Genomic DNA, 17,494 nt, shown 5'->3' with positions numbered 1-17,494 from the left:
GAAGAGCATAGGTAAAGGGGCTTTGTAAACTGAAAGCTGCCAGTAAATGCAGGAGCACAGGTGGATGGATCATGTAAGTACTTCCTGGTACCTGCTAGGCACTAAGCATTCCACTAGGTATGTGCATATGTGAGACCTCATTTAACTTCAAACCACTGAAGGCAATCCTTGGTAGCTGTCCTATTATTTAGAGGACACACAGATGGAAAACCTACAGTACATGGCTTGTTCAAGTCCCATGTAAGTCAGTGGTGGGAGAAGAAGTTAGCTCTGAGCTGGCAGCCTCTAAGGCTGCTAGGTGCTCGTGGCCATCCCAGCATGTGGCCATCCCAGCATGTGGCCCTTAGAACTGTCACTCCTGAGCCAGCTTCCTTGGTCTTACCCTGGATCATAACTGCTCTGTATCTCTGGAATTGCCCTTAGACTTGGTGTCCCATATCTGGGTAAGGGACACCAAGGTTCTTTCTGCTGTCTCTCACTTCTGCATAGTCTCCAGCTAGCTTCTGTCATGTAGCATCTCAGACAAATGGACCTCAGTCTTGATTTGCTCCTGGCAAGGAGCTGGACCACTATCTTCCTACTGAAGCATAAGGGAGGACAGAGCCTTCTGCTCCATCCTAGCCTCGGCTACGCCTGCTCCTGCCCAGACTGTCGGTGGCCGGGTCACTTGGCATACTGTCATGAGGCACAGTCCCTGCAGTGTCTTGGATTCCAGACTGCAACGGTCATTTGTAGTTGAGTTTTCTCTCTCTCTTAGGGAATGGCCTCCATCCCTTTGATCCTTCTATCTCTCAGACCATGCTTTCATAGTCTCTTATTCTGTGTTCCCTCTCTGCCGGAGGCCAGCATCCAGAGCTCACCTCCATCTTTGCATCTAAAACAGAAGCCACTAAAGGGGCCACAGGTTGTTCAAAGCCTATGTGCACTCCTTCCCCTGCCCTGGCTATGTGCACGTCCAGGGCCATCTCTCAACTCATGGAAGCACAGTTCTCCTGGGGCAAGGCAACCCTTCTGTCTCTCTGCAGGGCTCCCCTCTATCCACTCAGATACCCAGGAAATTCTACTGTCTCATCTATGCCACAACCTACTATCCCTCTACCTGTCATCCAGATCTTTCTTGAACCCCAAATCTTTAAAACCAATTGTCTCCTGGGCCTTTCCCAGAAATACCCCCTAGGTGCCTCACACTGGTCAGGCCTGCAGGGTAACATACACTCCTCTCACAGGATCACCTGGGTGAACAGACTGTCAGGCTTCTCCCGGTTTCTGAATTAGGCTTTTTGGAGCAGGGTGGGGAAGTGCCTTTGTCACAGGTACCTGGGACCACACTGTAAGAACCACTGACCAGTAAACAAACACTGTCCCCAGCCCATCTGTCCTGTCTCCTGAACATTTTACCAGAGACCAAATACTGTACTTTCTTGCTCCAGGATTTCCTAGTCCCTAAATCTCTGTTGCATCTACCCTCTTGACCCTGGTGGTGCTCCAGCTAGTCAGCATCCTTCAGACAGGTTCCCACCTTCTATCCTTATGTGGGGCCCGGAGACACAGGCACTGCCTCCCCCAGTGCCAGACTCACAGTGCCCGGCACAGTACTTCACACATCGTGGGCATTCAATAAATATTTATTTATTAAGAGAAGGAAAGTGGCTGCAAGGAGGAAGGGGAAGCAGGAGGGGGAATCTTTGTTCCAGGCCACACCCCACACCACAGAGCCGATGATCTGACAGACACACGCCGCTGACCACACGCTTCTACTCTAAAGACACTATTCCTCTGTTGTCTCCAAATCAAGTTTAAACCATCCTACACTACACGGCACTGCACCACTGCACCCCTTCCGGCTCTGGTTCAGCCTGTCGTCTTCACAGCCCTCTTCCTCCTCCCCCTCGCTTCCCTGTACACATCTGCCACCCAGATGTGCTTCTTCACCTGCTGACCTTACACCTGCTCTCACAGCCTGGAAGCCTCCTCCTGTGACCACGCCTCCCTTTACTCACAGTTCCACTGTCCCTGCCTAGGACACCACCGGCCCCACATTCTCCCAGCAGCTGTGTTACTCTCCTGGCTCCCCCCCAGTGGCCCCTAGGGTAGCTTGTTGCACGGTTCCATGAAGGCAAGAAAGAGACAGCAGCTGACATTAGGTACACTACAGGCCAGGCATTGTTTTGTGGACTTTGCACAGGGTATTTGCTGGGTCTCACAGGAACCCTTGGAGGCATGGGCTGTATTGTTCACACCACACTTTACAGACGTGGCAAGAAGGCTTAGAAAGGTTCGGTGACTTGCCCAAGGCCATCCAGCCAGGAAGTGAGAAGGGTGGGCCTTGCTCATCACTGTGTGCCCAGGAGCTACACACATGACAGGCACCTGTGACAGCAGCTGAATGAATCCTAGTAGGCAGTGTAGCTTCTGCAGCTCTGCATCCCTGTGCTAAGCAGACAGAGACTCAGTCACTGGCTTTGGAACAAATGAATGGATGAATGGATGGATGAGGAGATGGATGAAGTTAACTGTCTATACACCAGAAAGACCCATTTAAATTTACCCTTACAAGTATCTCAGTGCCTAGAGTAATAGTTGGGAGAGAGAGAAAGAACTGAGTGATCAGAGATACGTGTGGCATCTGGGTAACCGGCTGCTTATCGATCCTGAGGTCAGTTTACTTAAAACCCACCTGATGAGGAGTCAGACTTGACATTATCTTTCCCAGGTACAGGTCAGAGGTTGGACAAGGGACGCCATTCAAAAACAACTCTCAACAGCTCAAGAAGTGTCTGGATCAGGTATTACCACATTCTGTAGCCCCAGACCCACAGAACTGATGCTCTCACAGGTCAGGACACAGGCAGAGCAGAGAGATTGACAAGGAAAGTGCAACTTCTGGTGCCTGAGGCTAAACTGATATTTATTGGTCATGTGACCTAGGGTTCATCCCTTTATCCCCCTGAACTTAAGTTTTCTCATTTGCAATGGATGTAGAAGAAAGGACAGTAGATAGCCTTAGTTCATAAATCGAATGTCAAACTTCTCAGGAAGCTGTCTGACACAAAAACTGTACAGAATAAGTCTGTTCTCTTCCGTTGTTAAAGGCTCTAGAGGGGCAGTTCTCAACCTGTGGGTGGCGACCTAGGGACCCTTTCACAAGGGTCACATATCTACACTGTGATTCATAATAGTAGCAAAATTATAGTTATGAAGTAGCAACAAAATAATCTTATGGTTGGGGGTCACTACAACCTGAGGAACTGTATTAAAGGGCTGTGGCATTAGGAAGGTTGAGAAGCACTGCTCTAGAGTCCCATAAGAAGTGTGAGCCACACATGAGGGGGGTGATTCCTATTTTACAGATGAGAACACTTGAGACCAAGGACTTTTCACTACTGGTCAGACAGCAAATAAATAGCAAAACCCACAAGGTCCCCTAAAAGGTGTCTAAAAACCCCTGTATATTCCAACCCGGTTCACTGCTGCCATCTACTGGCCATGGTGAGAAAGTGGTCTGCGACACTGAGGGTGAGTAGTTTGGGGTTGTTTGCTGGCTGGAGGATGGGGTGAGGGGGGGCTTTTGGGCAGGTTAAGATTTGGCTGGAATCACAAGATTCCTGCACACTGAGAATCCATCATTTTACCCCTCCTCTGCCCCTGCATGCCTGTGATGGCCCAGATAACTGAGAGTCAGGGCCTCCACTCTGCACACTATTCAATTGGCAAAATAAAACAAAACAAACAAACAACAACAACAACAACAAAAACTGGACGACTGGAGCAGCCAAGGTACCAGACAACAGGAATCTGTCATCTGTCTTACTGCCATGAGGGCAGCTGAGGGCTTGCTGAAGCAGCTGCCAAGTTCTGGGTACTGGGAGTTGAGAGAGAGTAAGGGGTGGGTCAGAGAGGGGAGCTTCCTAGGTTCCACTTACCATGGTGGTAGAGATGGTCTCTGTGGTGATGCAGGGGGGAGTCGTCATGAAGTCTTTCACCGATGGAGCACCCCCATCAACCTGTGAGGCAGAGGAAGAGGCATGAGAGATGATAGGACCACAGGTACCTGTAGTATCTGTCACCTGGCTTGTAGCGCTTCTGGTTACAGGTGACAGATTTCAGGAGTGGGCATGCACTTGGGGTGCTCACACAGTAGTGCTGAGGGGCCACAAGACTTCATTTCAATCACTCTATTGGAAAAGCAATCAAGCAAGTTGATTCTATCCAACCTTTGACTTAGCTGTCCACAAAGGAAGTTACCCTTTGATGTCATGTTGGTTAGTTTAATGTCAACTTGTCACAAGCTAAAGTCATTTGGGAAGAGGAACTCTCAACTGGGAAAATGTCTCCACAAGACTGGCCTGTAGGCAAGTCTGTCAGGTTCTCTTGGTGAATGACTGACGTGGGAGGACCCAGGTCCCTGGAGGCGGCACCATCCCTGTGCAGATGGATGGTATAAGAAAGCAGGCTGAAGCTGGGTGGCACTCAGGAAAAGGAAGAGACAGGCCTGTGAGTTCAAGGCCAGCTGCTCTATAGAGCTAGACAGCCAGGGCTAACGCAGAGAAACCCTGTCTCAAAAAAAAAAAAAAAAAAAAAAAAAAAAAAAAAAAAGAAAGAAAGAAAAAAGAAAAGAAAAAGAAAGAAACAAACAAAGGAAGGAAGGAAGAAATGAAAGAAAGCAGACTGGGCAAGCCATGAAGAGCAACCAGTAAGCAGCATTCTTTCATGGCCTTGGCCTCACTTTCTCTCTCCAGGTTCCTGCTGAAGTTCCCTCTGTGATGGATCATGACCTGAGAACTATAAACTGAAATAAACCCCTTTTCTCTCCAAGTAGCTTCTGATCATGTTTTCTCCTAGCAACAGAAACCCTAACTACAACAGAAGTTGACACTTTTAAACGTTCACCCAGAAATATGAACAAGGAAACTTTACCATAGCACTGAATACTGGGAAAGGTAAAATCCACCACGGGGTCCAGTGAGGGGAGAAGGAAACACAATTAGAACGTGCTTCCCAAATGGACTCAGAAGAGTGGACACAGGGCTGGGAGGTCACAGGGCTGGGAGGTCACACGGCAGGGAGAGTGCTCACTTAGCACGAATGAAGCCTGGGTTCTATTCCCAGACCCCATTAAAAAAAAAAAACAGCACAAAAATTAGGTATTGTGGTGCAACCTATAATCCCAGCACATGGGAGGTAGAAGCAGGAGGAAGTTCAAGGTCACCCTCAACTACACAATAAGTTTGAGGCCAGCCTGTGATACCCAGCAGGGACCCTGTCTCATGAAGAGAGAAAGGGGGTGGGGCAAAGATAGAGACAGAGAGACAGAGACACAGAGACAGCAAATGAGTAAGTTCTAAACTTCTTGAGAGCAAAGGGTACACTGTAAGAGTCAGTAGTCACTTTTATTTAAAAACTTCAAGTACATACAGATGTGAACATCTGTGTTATTATTATTCGCCACCCGGAGACAGCATATGAATAATGCCATCCAGTCTATTGAGTTTTATAACTGGACATTTTGAGGTTTTGATGATGAGAGCTGCTAGGTTATGGGATTTAAAGTCATTTTGGTTTCTTTATACTTTGCATTGAAAACAAAGGTTACTAAAGCAAAGCAAGCCAGAGAAGGCAGAGGCCTGTCCGGGTGACCCAGCTTAGGATTCTTAGGAGTCGTTACTTGGCACACTGTAACAGTAAGAGAGAAAAATCTGGAAAATACATTTGTGCTATTTTATGTCACGTTCCAGGTTGTCTGTGCTGGAGGTGGAACCCCATTGGTCACCAGGAGAAGGGACTGAATGCTGAAGCCCTGTGAGCAAGAAGAACTAGGGGCAATTGCTCATATCCATAAACTCAGACCTATACATTTTCAAAGTTGAAGACCCACAGAGGACACAAGGGAAGTGTGCACTAAGCTGTGTGCTGTGCCCAGGCAGGCCAGCCTGCTCCAGGGTGAAAGCGAGCTCCACCTCACTAACACATTCTTCAGTCTTATGGGCTTGGTTTGTTCATATTCTCAATCGAATGTGGAACCTCCATGCATAAAAAATGACCCAGGTGAGCTGTTCTGGCCAAACAGTGATTGAGGTGTTTCCCTTTCTCTACCCCAAGTCATCTTTGAAAGAACCTCCCCACAGCTATCAAGCAGTCTGAAAGCCATGGCCCTAATCTGCAGCCATGAGTACTGAACACTCCCAGGAAGAGGGAGAAGGCAGGATCACCCCCGTTTACAGATGGGAAAGCATGGTTTTTCCCTGTCCTATCTCTGACCTCAGAGAGGATGGGGGGAAGAAAAAGGCTGACCAAAGGGCTTGGCCGTTTCAGTGAGGACCCTATGCCCAAATACGCCCAGTCCTTGTGTCAGGTTACAGTAGGGGCAAGGGTTACCTGGGTGCTGTCTGCAGCGGAGACTCTGCTTTGCAGCATGGCCTCTGGCTCAATCTTCTTCCTGATTGCCAGACTGCTGACAGTCATGGTTTCTGCTTTCACAGACTACAAGGAACATAAAGGGAACACTTCAAAACTCAAGCCCGGTCAAAACTCCTCTTCACAGACAACAGGGGTGTGGGAGGAGAAAGCGTTCTCCCACCCCCATGGTTGGTCAAGTTTCTGGAGACGTATGTAAAGGCATGGCTGGTGTCACGGAGAAACAGCCCTAAGAGAGAGCCAAAGCCACTGCCCGCATGAGGAGGGCCTGACCCCACAGCTCAGGGGCTGCATGTCTTTTGAGGCTGTACTGGGATGGTTAAACTTGATGCTCGGTGTTCTCCTTACACACACATCGCCTACACCTTTTGGTCACTTCATGTAAACCGATGCTCAGAGCAAGAACTACACACATGGAAGGATCCGGGGGCCAGGCAACGGATGGGAGTGGTGAAGGAGCTAGCTAGCAGAAAGAAATGGGAAGCATGTGGTATTCCATTCAGGGGTGGCTGTTATCATAGCCTCTGCATGGTTTGCTCTTATTTGGTATTTTTTATGATATAAGAAAATACAGTGTTGTAATTTTTTAAATTAAAGCCAGAGAAAACACATCAGTTGGCCAGATGTGGCCCAGGGTCACCAGCTTACAAACTATATTCTAGGTGTCTCAAGCTTAATGATCAGCTTCTTTTGACTCCTCTCTCAGGCCTAGCTCATGGCTATATACACTGTAGGTCTGATGAATGGATCTAGCTTTTCATGTAGTTGGAAGGAGGAGGGAGAAAGGAGAGATTCTTCCAGACTCCTGTGATCCAGCTGCTCACTCATTTAATCGTCCCTCAGTGTCCCTCAGCCTTAGAACAGCTACCACCTGGTGGAAGAAGGACAGAGCAACAGCCACTGTCCTGACTGTGCTGAGAAATGTTAGAGCCAGAGGAGCATGGCAGGGCAGAGCAGGATGTGGTGGGGATAGTACTGCCAGATAGTAGCCAGAAAAGCATGGAGAGAGGATGTGTGAGCTGTCCTGGATCATGGTGAGGCATGGAAAGGGAGAACAAACTTTCCACCCAGAGGGCACAGCATGGAGTAGGATCTCAGGGTGAATAAGCTAGTGTTCGCTGTCTGGGAGTGGGGGGTGAGGATCAGCCAGAGGTAAAGGGCGAGGGGGGGTTCCTGAGAATCCTCTGTGCAGCTCTACCAAGGGGTCCACAAAGCACAGAAGCTCAGACACTGGCCCTGCATCCTCCCCAAAGGCTGTATGTACCTTCTCTTCTCCAGGAGTGTCCACTGCCAGCCCTAACGTTTCAGGACCTGATAGATTTAAATAACTGCTTCTTCTCCAGGCCCTGCTAAAATGAGCCCTGGTCTGCATCAAGAAAAACCACTCCGTGTTCAGACCAGCTGTGGGAGCCTCAAGAGTCCACAGACACATGCTCTCTCTCCACGTGCCATGCAACCCAGTTCAGGGGGTCAAGAAGTCAGTAAGCCATCACTTGACCTCGGCAAGTGATGGGGGTCACGGGGGTTAAAACACCACAGAGCACCTGTAAGTGGTGGACCGACATAGCAGACATGCGTTGCAGAACCATGCTGTTCTACGAGGGGTAGTCATGCAACACCAGACAGCACTTCAGGCTGCAGCTGATGGCTGCTCTTCTTACTCATGGCTCAGAGCCCTCTGAACATGCAGTGCCCTGTTCTCCATGAAGCTCCACTGTACCTCAAACTGGGGCATTTCTGGGGTGGAACAGGCCCCTCGATCCGGGCTGTCCTCGACGCCCCCAGATCCATCCTCTTGGCTGGACGGCCCCTTGAGGTCCCGGGCAAACACCAGGCCCTCTGTCTCAGAGTCACTTTTATCCCGATCGAGCTCAGGGAGGCTTCGGGAGAAGTCTTCAAAGGCGCCCCCGTGGTAGTCACCAATAACTGTGAAGTCCACCTCAGCCTCCAGGCTGGATGTGGAGCTGACCGTTATGCTGGAGCACTTGCGTTCAATGGCCAGGTGGTTGTCCTTCAAGAACACCGCATCCCTCTCCTGGTCCTGGTCCTCATCTCCCGTGTCACTCTCTGGGGCACGTGGGCGTGGTGGTTTGACTTTCTCCTCCGAGCCCTCCCTCAGCCCTGCTCTCTATGGCCAGATAAAATCAGGGAGATGGGGATGTGGGGTGGGGAGAGAGAGAGGTCAAGATGGTGAATGCCAGAGGAAATCTCAAGGCTGTGATAATGTTCCCAAGTGGAAGAGCAGGCCAGGGAGTGAAAAAAACACCCCAGAAAGGTTTCCGTGGAATCGAACACAAAATGAAACAAAGCAAAACCTTCTCGAGAGTAGCGATACTCCTTTGGAGGGGCTCACATGGATGCCAAAGCAAGTACAAAGCTAACATCCTTCCAGCGAGTTCTGGACAGGAGGTCCCTGCAAGGCTAGGATCCAAAAGCCTTTTAGAAGCCGCATTGTGCAAAAGGCAGGGATGGAGGCCCGGATCACAGGCCCATCCGTGCAGGCAGCATTGAGAGGCAATCTGAGGATGAAGGCCAGGGATTCAGGGGAACCCGGGAGAGGAGGCAGAGAGGCTGGAGCTGGGAGCTGGAGGAACACAGAGGAAGCCAGCAGCCTGTCAATTGCACTGAGTCTTTGGGGGAGGGGCAGCACCATCCAGGGGAAGAAGAAACACTGGCCCAGGCCCTCTGGACTCCAGCTTCCCGGGAGCCACCAGTACCACTTTGAACTCGATGGTAACCACTGAGAGGAAGTTCTGTCCACATCAGTGTAATTGACAACGGCAGGCCAAGGGAACACCCAAGGAGAACCAGCAACTGTGTCCTAAATACATACCTCTCAACTGGCCTGTCAGGGATTAAACACCACGCATGCATTTTTTTTTTTTTTTTTTTTTTTTGGCTTGGTTTGTGACTTTTCTTTTTGCAAGACCAATCTAACACCCATACAATACTCTGAAAGAACTTGTTTCAGTACGCTTCAGAGATTCACTTGTTAACCAGCCTCCAAGTGGCCAGGTTCCGGAAGGTTGAGAGGTGTGAGGAATACATTGCAGACAAGCCAGAGTGTGAACAGCCACACGGGGGTGCTACTAGAGCAGGTGGGAATCTAGGGAACGGCACATCCCAGTTGGATGAAGATGACCAAGTCATCGGGCACAGAGGGACTGCAGAGACCTGAGGGCCGGGAGGGCTGGCGAATCTCAGACGCCCCCCCTTTCCGGGGGTGTTTGGCACTAAGCGGCCGAAGGAGCTCTTGTCTTCCCTGCCCGAATCTCCGGATTTGCTCTGGATTAGAGAAGACAGTTAGTCTTAAGGAGGTAGAAGGAAGGTAGAGAGGGAAACAGAGTGGAGGAAACCTCTGAACTGTCAGCTTCTACAAGGTAGGATACAGGGATGGGAAAGGATGAAGAAAGACCACTGGATAAGCCAAGCGTGACAGGGAGGAATCCAGCAGGTGGGAGGGGCAAGGCAAAGCAAGTGTGTAAACTGCTGCTGCCAGTGGCTCCTTCTCTGAGGCCATTGTGTGATCCTCTGAACATAAGATCACAGCAAAGGCTGGAGATATAACAAGCTAACAAGGGCTAAGCAGATGGCCCCATCTTTCAGTCTGGGCTATCTCAGGACCATGTAGGAGAAGACCTTCTAAGGATGAACAAGCAGTGTCATTGCAGGAATGGCGAGGGCCTCTGAAGCATGCTTCTAAGAAGCCACGTAGCATGCGGTCAGCCTCCACAAATGGGGACTTAGTGGATGAAGGGGCTAACGTGGCCAGTTACCCCAGTAGCTTCCTCCAGCGTGGTTTCACAGCCTGAATCGGGGGACACGAGCTCTGGGTCTGTGCATCTTTCCTGGTGGGAGGTAGTTGGGGTGCCCTCCCCATAGTGCTGGGTAGCCAGAGGCATGAGAGAAGAACAGGTAACTTTGGCACTGGCCAAGTCCCCAGGGGGCTGGAGTTGGACAAAGCCCAAATCTAGAAGCTTATTGCGCTGTTCTACCTGTCCTGGGGAAGCTTCCGAAGGCAGCTCCTGTGGAAGGGTCCTCATTTCACCCTGATTGGCTCGGCAAGCCTCGGCTCCATGGATCTCAAATATCCGAATTTTGTTAGCCACTGAGGTCTTGCTAATATCTTCCTGGGAACCCCCTTGGTCCCTATCCTGGAGTGAAGTCTCCTGCTTTCCTGAAGGGAGCATCAACCCCAGGAGTGCAGGTCCTTCGGTTCCTTCAGGGACAACTCTGGGCTTCTTGCTGGCAACTGGAGGTGCTTTGCGTTCACCTTGTGGGTCCTTGGGCCCTGGGATCTCTTCAGGAAGATGGATATATTTGAGAACTACAGGGAACTGATCTCTAAAGAAATCTCTGGACTCTGAAGGCTCCCCTGACCCAGGAGGGACTGGACTTAGAGAAGTGTCCTCCATGGCTGCCAGAACCTCAGCGTGACCAGAGGAGGCTGGCAGGGGGGTGACTGCCTCCCTGTCCTTTGTCTCAGGTTCTACTGCTTGAATGGAAACTGCCCTCTTCTCTTTGGGCAGGAAGCTGCCTTGGTCTGGCCTGGCTGGCTTCCTAACACAGGGAGGAATGGTCCTCAGAAGGGCACAAGCCTGGGCATCTAGGTGCACCCCTCCTCCTCTCCCAGGGGGACTTTTCTCAGTCTTCCCCAACCAATCTATACTCATGGGGACCTCATCTTCAGCTACACTGGCCATTGGGTAGGCCGACTCTCCTTCCAGCCCTTGTGCGTTTTCCCAGTCCTCTTCAAGAGTCTGACTGACAGCAGCTCCCTGCAGGTCATCAGGTCTTCCATGGTCCCTGGGGGACCAGGCTTCTTCTGCTGAGGAAGCCAGATGGGCTTCATCTTTATTCTGGCTGGAACCGGGGGCAGTAGCCCTTGGGTCTGAGGACCTCGGCTCCCAGTTCTCTGTGTGCACCCCTGCTAGCTCCAACCAGGTCCCGTCTCCAGAAGGGGCATCCAGGTGCTCTTCTCTGTCCTCTGAGGGTGGGGCAAGAAGTTGGTCTTCAGAGTCTTTCTCTCCGTAGTTGAGACAGAAGCTCCTCTCTGCGAAGGAGGTGTCAGTCTCATCGCTTGAGTCAGCTCTGGCTTCTGCTTGGGCTGGATCCAACAGGAAGGACTGGAGTCCACCCTTGTCTGATGCAGGAGAAAGAACCGCTCCCTGCACTGGCCCAACCCCTGAAGCTGCTGGTCTTCCCCAGGTCTGGGGCCTCTCCAGCCCCTTGCTCAATTCTACTTGGCTCTCTAGTTGACCATTTGAGACTCGGTGGTTCCTGAGCTTGGAGCCCTCGAGAAGCTTGTCTGTCGACGTGTAGCCCGCAGCCCGAGCATCCTCTCTGGGACCTCCCCTGATACACGGGTCTTGCTCTCTCACTGTCTCAACGTCTTCTGGGCTTGCAATCGTTCTCCCTTGCTGTTGAGTACTTGCTCTTCTGGCTCTCACTGTTTCTTCCGTGGCCACTTCAACTTTGAACTTGTCCACCAGAATGTCTACCTTGGAGAGTCTGCCATCAGCGAGGATCTCAGGGAGGCTTGCTTCACTTTCTTCCTGTTGTGTGGCAGCCACTGTTAGGAGGCCAAGGTCTTCCGGCCTAGTGTATACTCTTTCTATAAGTACCCAATGCTCTGAGCCCTGTGTTTCAATTGGAGCAAGAAGAGTTAACATGAAATAGCAGGCACCTGAGGGGATGGCCTCTTCCCTTGGTAAAAAAGGACAAATCTAACAAACAAGGGTCTGATGCTGTGTCCCCCGAACTGGCCAGGGACAGAAAGGTGTGACAAAGCCCATCATTACTGCCAACGTTCTTTTTCCCACTAAGCCCCTCTTCAATCACTGATTCCCACCTGATAAAGTGGGAATGGGTTCTTGTGCTCTCCCTAGGGACAAAGGGAAAAGGGAGAGCCACATGGGCCAGGCCTCTTCCTCTTGTAACTGAACACTTGCCACTGTTAGAGGGGAAGATACTTTCACAAGGAATCTCTGAATCTTGAGGCAAAAGAGCTCCAAAGACACCCAGTGTCGCCTCTCTCCAGGGGGACAGGTCTAGAGAAGGCACCAGTTGGAGCACTGGCTTAAACAGATTGAACATTCCGAGCTTCAGCCCAAAAGAAACAATTTTAAGACCAATCCTTGGATAATTCTAACAAAACCTATGGAAAATAGAGAACTGACCAGATCATGCCACGGAAGGAAAGAACCACAGACAGGAGTACTGAAGAGACAGGGTGGCACTGTCAGATTTTACAGAACAGTCCTCTATCCATTCCCAGCAGCTTAGGGTCAATGACAGGTTTGCTTCTTGAATCATTACCAGAGCTTTAAGACCATTGGGATTTACTCTTGGGACCATAGAATACTTTATCCCCACAAAATCTCATCGGGGGTCCATCTAATAAATGTATAATGCAAACAGTGAGAGGCTCTGTTAGGGAAGTTGAAGTCCTGCATGGCCCCACGGCCTGGAGTCACGGCCTTCACTTAATGCCTTGAAGATACAGACATGGAAATCAATCTCCAAATCTAAGTGTAGGGGATGAAAACAACTCTTGGACCCCAGAACTCAAGACCTCTGAGGTTTAACCTTCCCACCCTCCCAAGACTGCTGTCACCATGAGGTATTACCTAAACTCCTCCCAGAAACAGGGCTCCTTCTCAGGCTGTGACTTGGTGATGAGTCTGCCAAGCCCATACAATCTGATGGAGCTGTACAAATCAAGGGAACACTGCTAGACCTTTGTCCTGGGTCAGGGAATCTGACCTCATTAAGAGAATCTTGCCAATAAGAAAGATCAAAAGAAGGGGAGGTCCAGACTCAGTACAGCTTTCTGAGATGTTGTTTCAGGTGTCTCTACCTGAAGCTTCAGAAGGACCTGTTCTGCCAGCCTCAGAGGTAAGAACCTGTCTCATCTCCTCAGAAAGCAAGGTCTGTCAGCTGCTTCCATTTCAGCATCTAATATTATCAGTCTAGTGATGATGGTCAAAGTTGGCCAAAGAAGCCCCCTTTGGAACACTCCCTTTCCACTTCCAAATAGCAAACAGGCTAGAGGAGCAATGGTGTGTGTGGTGGGAGCTGGCACAGACACGAAGGAACACATCCTAGAGGCAGAGAAGGGAAGGAAGCACATGGTAATGTTTAGTTATTAGATGCCAGGCAGTGCCAACCCTTCATCTACATAATTAAATTTACTCCAGTTGGCAACCTTGTTGCAGAGGGGGAAACCAAGGCTCCTAATGAAGGCACTTTCAGAAGATCACACAGTAGTGCTGAGGGAAGAAACAAGGGCTCTGGTGCTAAAAACGCAACAGTTAAGGATGGGTGGGGGTGGGGCATATTTACAAAAAGAAAGGACAACTTGATTGGCACCAGTGCACTGGCCAAGCCACATCTGATCTGAGTCACAAGACGGTGCAACATTTGGGTCTCTGCAGACAGGTCAGCCTCCGGGTATTCTCTCCTGAGCCCCTGATTTTCCAGGGCCTTGCTTAGTGTGTCCCTGCCTTCTGATAGAGCCTCTTGTCCAGCCACAGGAGCAAAGACGGGGACAAGTCTACTTCATGATGGACAAGAAGAAAGCCCAGAGGGCAGCTCTGCTTACTCCTGGCTGTTCAGGCCCTACTTGGAACTCTCAATTACATTTGGGATCAGAGGGGATCCAGGAAGGGGGCTCTCTAGAACTCGCATCCTAGGAGAAGCTTTTAGAAGAGGTGCAGAGAGGAGGTGTTCAATTTCGAGGGACGGCTTGAGGGAGGCTGCAGAGCAGGTCCATGGCCACTAGGTAGCGAGAAGAAGTCCTGATCAGAAGGACAGAAAACTTCATGCTCATTTGAGTCCAGCCAGGGCAACATGGAAAGACCTTGTGGGAGGGGGGATAAGACAGAAGGGGGGCAAATGGGAAGGCAGGAAAGAACGAATGGTCCTGTCGACGGTAGATTAAACAGTAAGGCTGATGTGGCAGATGACTGGAGAAAGATGCACACTGGCTCAGTCCCCATAAGGCACTGTCTTTGTTTCTAAAGCATCTCCAGATACCAGGACATCTCTATGTCCCTAACGCTGGGCTGCTGCCGAGTCCCGTCTCACTGCCCTCAGGAGAGAACACGAAATGGTTTGTTTTTACTTTTACATAAAGACTTCAAGGAGAGTTGCTGTTCGTATTTTCCCTTGTCTGGAGCTTGTTCATCTCCTTCCTACATTCACAGCAAACTCACATCAGCTACAGAAATTTTCTCTGTGGGAGGAATAGCATGTATACTCTCACAAGCCATGGCAGATGGAGTACAGAGGCTAGAGGAAGGATGTTTTCCTATCAGTAGACTTCCAACTCCAACAGATTATGAAACCTCAGCAGACAGGGAGTTTGGGGGATCCATCCCCAGCATCCACACAGGGCCATGGGAAACCCCAAGAACCCTTGACCTGAACTCATCTGGACCCAGAAGCAATGCCCTCCTCACTTAGAAGGCTTGCCTCTCTACAAACTCAAGGATGCTTCTGGAAGGAAGACATCTACTTTTGCCTTCCTGGAGAATCAGACCAATGTCCAATGAGTTTAGATGGCTGGAAGCAGGAGGAAGGAAGGAAGACCACACCCTATTCCACAGGCTTCTAAACAGACAAGATTTCAGGGCAGGACACACTCAAGGGTCAAGACATCCCAAGCTTAATGCCAGAGCCTGCCTGCAGAGAGGGTCATGGCGTTGCCCCTTTGGAGCTAGAGGACACCAGTTTTTCTGTCTTCTGGGCATAGCTGCAATCCTGTCCTAACTGATACATAACAGATGAGGGAGGGGATGGCCCTTCATGACTCTGGGATGGGGACTCTTGCCATTTATAACACGGGGACAATACGGACCATCTTTGCTATCCTCTCCATGGCAGAGTCTGGCCTATTCACCTCACCCTAGGGAAAAGGCTTTCTTAAGATCCTGGAGTGTGGACAGGGATGGGCTGGAGGCCCAGGGGGAAGGGATGTGGGAAAGTGAAGACAGTAACCTCAGGAGACGCTGCGAGGCTTTTCTGAGTGAACACTTCCAAGCCTGCTGCTGTTCCAGGTACCAAGTCCTGCTGAGAAGTGTCCCGGATCCTCTGGGCCTGCAGGGGAGGCCCAGGCCAGAGGAAAAGGAGAGAGAGAAAGGGGAGAGGGAGTGGGGAGGAAAGGGGAGAGAGAGAGAGAGAGAGAGAGAGAGAGAGAGAGAGAGAGAGAGAGAGAGCAGGAGAGACACACAGTCTGTAAATAGTCTGGCTTTGTAAACCCCATACTATCATGTTAGTTCATAGGGTCAGTCAGGAAGGAGCCATTCTGAGGGGGGAGACAGATTACAGTAACAAGGCAATCCTGTGGCTTCTGGCCAGGCCCTCATTCTCACTAACACTCTGAGGGAGTTTAGAATACCATCATTTAGACTCTGACTTCGAGCCTGCCTGAGGTGCCATGGGCTTAGACTATGGTTCCAACTTGTAGGTGAAGTCACAGTCATATATTTCAAAAGTTGAGAAGCTGAGGAGATACCATAATCAGTAAAATTCTCACACAGGCATGAGGATTTGGGTTCAGATCTCCAGCATCTATGAAAAAAAGCCAAGGTATGGTCCCAGCTCTGGGGAGGAGGAGCCAGGCAGATCCCTGGAGCTCACTGACCAGACAGACTAGTTGAATCAGTGAGCTCCAGGTTCAGTGAGAGGCTTATCACAAAAATGAAGTAGAGGGGCTGGTGAGACGGCTCAGTGGGTGACTGTGCCTGTTGCCAAGCATGAAAACTGAAGTTTAATCCCTAGGCCCCACATGGATGAAAGAGAGACTTTGAAAAGTTGTCCTCTAACCTCCATACGTACAACACATAGACACATGCACTGTACACACACATACACACTGCACATGAACACACAAATAAACAAAAATATAATTTAAAAAAGTAGAGAGTGACTAAGGAAGATGCCCAATGTTAACCTCTGGTCTTCACACAAATGTACACACACACACAAACACACACACACAGTAATGCACATGTGCACACATCCACACCACTACCCCCACACATATACAATTGGCTTTCAAACTACCTGGGTTTGCCCATGGGAATGGTTCAAGTTCCTGCTGCTTTCCCCCTTGGCTTGGGTGGGACCCAACAGGCTTAGAGATGTCTCTGGGAGTTCTGGGTGGTCTGCCCTTGCAGGGTCCTCTATAGAGCCATATTGGACCAGGGATCTAGTCACCTTCAGCAGTGGCCCAGTAACTATCAACACAACTTCATTGTTTCAGTTAGCCTTGCCAGTGACCTCCCAACAGAATGACGTTCTGGTCCCCTATAAGATGCTCTATGCAATGAGGCTCACAGGTGTAACACCACCCACCAGAGGAGAGTCAAGCTCTTGTCTGTGGCTCCTCCCCATTTTGCAAATCCTCAAGAACCCATAAATACCAAGGGAACTAAAAAATCAGTTCTGAATAGTCCATAACTCCAAGGTGGGCTCCTGTGCTCCTCAGGAGTTTTCAGGGCTAAGGAGGCTTTAATAAGGTCCCTCTGCCAGCAGTTCTAGTTGTCACCAGTAGGTGGGGCACACCCCTCAACTCCGGTCCTAGCTCACCAACATTCACCACGCAACCATTCTTTCTCTGCAGGCATCTCACCCTTTGGGTAGCTTCTCCATCACACTTCAGTTGTACCCAGGTCAAGACCTGGCCCATCTCAGGACTGTTAGAAGTCACCATGGCCAAGTCTTTCCCGAAGGAATGAAGTGGACAGTGCCATGTACCAGTCTGAGTCTTGGTTGTGCTGGGACCTCAGAAGCCCTCAGAAAGGGGGCCTGTCCAATCTACAGCCCGGGGACCATGTGCATCCTGGCTAACTACAAATGTCAATCACGACATGCATAGTTGACAACATAGTGTCATGTTTGTCACCTCAGCTAGTAGGTGCAGAAACTTGCCTCCTCTCTAGAGTACCAGGCTTCAAGGCCCCCAAAGCAACCCTGCCTGTGTGATGTTGGCAGCTATGGAACCCCAGCTGTGTCTGTTTTATGCCTCACAAGACAAGCTTTCTGTTATCTGGTGAGCTCAGACCATGGCGAGTAC

At 50.2% G+C, this 17,494-nt stretch overlaps 1 protein-coding gene across 19 annotated transcripts in view; it reads right to left on the bottom strand.

Annotated features, from left to right (window-relative positions):
* Positions 1–17,494, bottom strand: part of Epb41l1 (erythrocyte membrane protein band 4.1 like 1) — a 119,836-nt gene that overhangs the window by 9,704 nt on the left and 92,638 nt on the right. For 8 of the 19 annotated variants that reach the window (XM_034495472.2, XM_034495480.2, XM_076930104.1 and 5 more), the window contains 6 exons: positions 15,415–15,513; positions 10,191–12,053; positions 9,589–9,699; positions 8,135–8,542; positions 6,376–6,480; positions 3,924–4,004 (listed from right to left, as the gene is read on the bottom strand). In XM_034495472.2, the coding sequence (XP_034351363.1) occupies positions 3,924–4,004; positions 6,376–6,480; positions 8,135–8,542; positions 9,589–9,699; positions 10,191–12,053; positions 15,415–15,513 (2,667 nt within the window). The remainder of the gene's footprint in view (positions 1–3,923; positions 4,005–6,375; positions 6,481–8,134; positions 8,543–9,588; positions 9,700–10,190; positions 12,054–15,414; positions 15,514–17,494) is intronic. The other 11 variants (XM_034495483.2, XM_076930110.1, XM_076930109.1 and 8 more) reach the window with 6 other exon arrangements.

Source organism: Arvicanthis niloticus, chromosome 2 (genome assembly GCF_011762505.2).
Source record: "Arvicanthis niloticus isolate mArvNil1 chromosome 2, mArvNil1.pat.X, whole genome shotgun sequence".
NCBI classification, from domain to species: domain Eukaryota; kingdom Metazoa; phylum Chordata; class Mammalia; order Rodentia; family Muridae; genus Arvicanthis; species Arvicanthis niloticus.
Note: the sequence above shows the minus strand (reverse complement) of the source record. Positions and strands in the feature narration are given on the sequence as shown.